Genomic DNA, 3,738 nt, shown 5'->3' with positions numbered 1-3,738 from the left:
CTGTCTGTTCCACCTCTCAGGACACCACAGGCATCTGTTTCCTGTAGAAAGCAGAAGTAAACCACACCCCCACACCTCTTTAAATCATTAGTGAGAACAGAAGGAGGGAGAACACACGTAGTCCAGGGCAAATCTTATGTGCTGCGGTATTCACGGGAGGTGGGTGTCCCTGGTCTTGACCAGACAGAACAACAAGGCCACTACACGACCAACCTCTGCTGCAAGCAGAGACCACAGAGGAACATGAGTAACATAACCTTGTCCCAGGCCTTCACCACACCCGCACTTCTGGAGGAAACACTAAAGCAGACAATCCCTGCACATCAGAGTGGTAAGGAGGTGCTATGAATACATAATCGTGCCAAAAGTTTTGAGAATGACACAAATATAATTTCCACAAAGTCTGCTGCCTCAGTTGTCGTATAATGGCAATGCATATAGCTCCAACAATGTTATGAAGGTGATCGGCATGATTGCAAGGGTTTTTTCCCCCTCCCCATCTTTACCACGCAAAGAACTGAATTCCACCAAAAAACATTTCCACTGCATTTCAGCCCTGCCACAAAAAGGACCAGCTGACATCATGTCAGTGATTCTCTCGTTAACACAGTGTGGAGTGTTGACGAGACAAGCTGGAGAATCATCTACTCGGTCATGCTGATTGAGTTTGAATAACAGACTGGAAGCTTAAGGAGATGTGCAATCAACCATTTATCGGTCATCAAGAACTTCAAGGAGAGGTCTTCAATGTTGTTTTGGATATCAGGGCCAGAATGCTGACTCAGGAGCGCGCGCCTTAATGAAAGTCCACGCAAGAGGCGTGTGAACAAACAAAAACCCACAAATTCTGACAAACTCCAAGCATTGATTATGCAAGAATGGGCTGCCATCAGTCAGGATGTGGCCCAGAAGTTAATTGACAGCATGCCAGGGCRGATTGCAGAGGTCTTGAAAAAGAAGGGTCAACACTGCAAATATTGACACACTGCATCAACTTCCATGTAATTGTCAATAAAAGCCTTTGACAATTGCTTGTAATTTATACTTCAGTATTCCATAGTAACATCTGACAAAAATATTTTAAGACACTGAAGCAGCAAACTTTGTGAAAATTAATATTTGTGTCATTCTCAAAACTTTTGGCCGCGACGACATAAAACACACTAAATGGCTAAAAGTATGTGGACACTCCTTGAAATTCGTGGATTCGGCTATTTCAGCCACACCTGTTGCTGACAGGTGTATAAAATCGAGCACAAAGCCATGCAAACTCCATAGACAAACATCGGCAGTAGAATGGCCTTACTGAAGAGCTCAGTTACTTCCAATGTGGCACAGTCATAGGATGCCACCTTTCCAACAAGTCCGTTAGTCAAAGTTCTGCCCTACTAGACCTGCCCCGGTCAACTGTAAGTGCTGTTATTGTGAAGTGGAAACGTCTAGGATCAACAACGGCTCAGCCGCGAAGTGGTAGACCACACAAGCGCACAGAACGGGACCGCTGTGTGCTGAAGCTCTTAAAAATCATCTGTTCTCGAGTGAAACACTCACTGATTTCCAATCTGCTTCTGGAAGCAAAGTCAGCACAAACTTTGGTCGGGAGCTTCATGAAATGGGTTTCCATGGCCGARCAGTTGCATATAAGCCTAAGATCACCACGTGCATTGCCAAGCGTCAGCTGGAGTGGTGTAAACCTCGCTGCCATTGGACTCTGAAGCAGTGGAATTGTGTTCTCTGGAGTAATGAATCACCCCTCACCATCTGGCAGTCTGACGGATGAATCGGGGTTTGGTGGATGCCAGGAGAACGCTACCTGCCCCAATGTATAGTGCAAGCTGTAAAGTTTGGTGGAAGAGGAATAATGGTCTGGGGTTGTTTTTCATGGCTCGGGATAGACCCCTTCGTTCCAGTGAGGGGAAATCTTAACGCTACAGCATACAATGACATTCTAGACAATTCTGTGCTTCCAACTTGTGGTAACAGTTGGGGAAGTTCCCTTTCCTGTTTCAGCATGACAACGCCCCTGTGCAAAAAGCAAGGTCCATACAGAATTGGTTTGTCGAGATCGGTGTGGAAGAACTTGACTGGCCTGCACAGAGCCCTGACTTCGACCCCATCGAACACCTTTGGGATGAATTGGAACGCGGACTGCGAGCCAGGCCTAATCCCCAAAATCAGTGCCCGACCTCATTTATGCTCGTGGCTGAATGGAAGCAAGTCCCCGCAGCAATGTTGCAACAACTAGTGGAAAGCCTTCCCAACAGAGTGGAGGCTGATATAGCAGCAGGGGGGACCAACTCCATATTAAGGCTCATGATTTTGGTATGAGATGTTCGATGAGCAGTTGTGCACATACTTTTGTGTGTGTGTGTATATATATATATATATATATATATATATATACACACACACACTAGTATATAAAAAATAAAATAAATAAATATATATATAATATATATTTATAGATATATATAGATCAGAGATAAAAAGACAGGCATGCCCCCGTACAAAGGCTGGGCACTTGTGATAATTGGCACCCACTCAGAATATTTAGTGGGTGGGCAGTGTAGGCCTGAATCCCAAATGGCACCCTGATCCCTATAGTGCACTACTTTGACCAGGGTTCCATTTGAGACAACCTGAGGGGGAGGGAGAGAGAAGGACTGGTTGTTGATCCTGTACTGTGATCGGTACGGCGTGTGAGTGTTGACGGACAGACGTACGTTGCTGATATGGTCCTGGGTTTTCTTGATTCTCTGCATCTCCGGCGTGTCGGCCACAGCACTGAAACCTTTCCCTTTGTTCTTCTCAAACTCCTCCTTGTACTGCACCTGGAACACACACAATCACACCCGGTCAGACCACACCGTATAGTCATTGTAAATCCTCACACACACACACCCGGTCAGACCACACTGTATAGTCATTGTAAATCCTCACACACACACCCGGTCAGACCACACCGTATAGTCATTGTAAATCCTCACACACACACCCGGTCAGACCACACTGTATAGTCATTGTAAATCCTCACACACGTCAAGAGAGTCAAAACGTTTCAAAGAAGTCAAAAATAAGATCAAAATCACATTTTATTTCGGTACACGCTTTGAAAACAAATCAAATGTATTTATAGAGCCATTTTTACATCAGCAACAACAGGTGTAGACTAACAGTGGAATGCTTACTTACGGGTGCAAGCAATGCAGAGAAAATAGAAAAGCAATAACAAGTAATAAATACACAATGCGTAACGATAACATGGCTGTATACACAGGGTACCAGTACCGAGTTGATGTGCAGGAGCACGAGCTAATTAAGATTAGTTATATGTACATATAACTAGACATGAAATGTAAATACAGGCTATAGTTTCAATGATTTTTAGCGTGCGCGGCCCGCCCTCCCTCCCTCCCACGTGGTGGTGACAGGCACTTCCTGTTGCCAGGGCAGTGAGACCATACACACAGGATGTGCTGACATAGCCTAATAAGGTCACACCAGGAGGTGTGTGTACAACAGAGGGCACCTCAGCCAACAAGACATGTAGGCCTAATGAACAGGAAAATCACTAGCCTATGTCAATCTACTATCCCCCATAGTAGAAAAAGTTGATCTATACTATTGATCAGTTTGTTGAGAAAGAAATATCCTATTCCAAACAGATTCTGGGATTGTTGTGGGATGATAGATCCCAAATCCATACAACCAGTAGGCCTAGGCTACATATAAAAAAAA

General features: G+C 44.7%; 1 protein-coding gene across 1 annotated transcript in view; it reads right to left on the bottom strand.

Annotated features, from left to right (window-relative positions):
* Positions 1 to 3,738, bottom strand: part of LOC111981054 (LIM and SH3 domain protein 1) — a 45,424-nt gene that overhangs the window by 6,410 nt on the left and 35,276 nt on the right. Inside the window, exon 4 of the mRNA XM_024012177.2 lies at positions 2,724 to 2,831. Coding sequence (XP_023867945.2) covers positions 2,724 to 2,831 — 108 coding nt within the window. The remainder of the gene's footprint in view (positions 1 to 2,723; positions 2,832 to 3,738) is intronic.

Source organism: Salvelinus sp. IW2-2015, linkage group LG20 (genome assembly GCF_002910315.2).
Source record: "Salvelinus sp. IW2-2015 linkage group LG20, ASM291031v2, whole genome shotgun sequence".
Taxonomy (NCBI): Eukaryota; Metazoa; Chordata; class Actinopteri; order Salmoniformes; family Salmonidae; genus Salvelinus; species Salvelinus sp. IW2-2015.
Note: the sequence above shows the minus strand (reverse complement) of the source record. Positions and strands in the feature narration are given on the sequence as shown.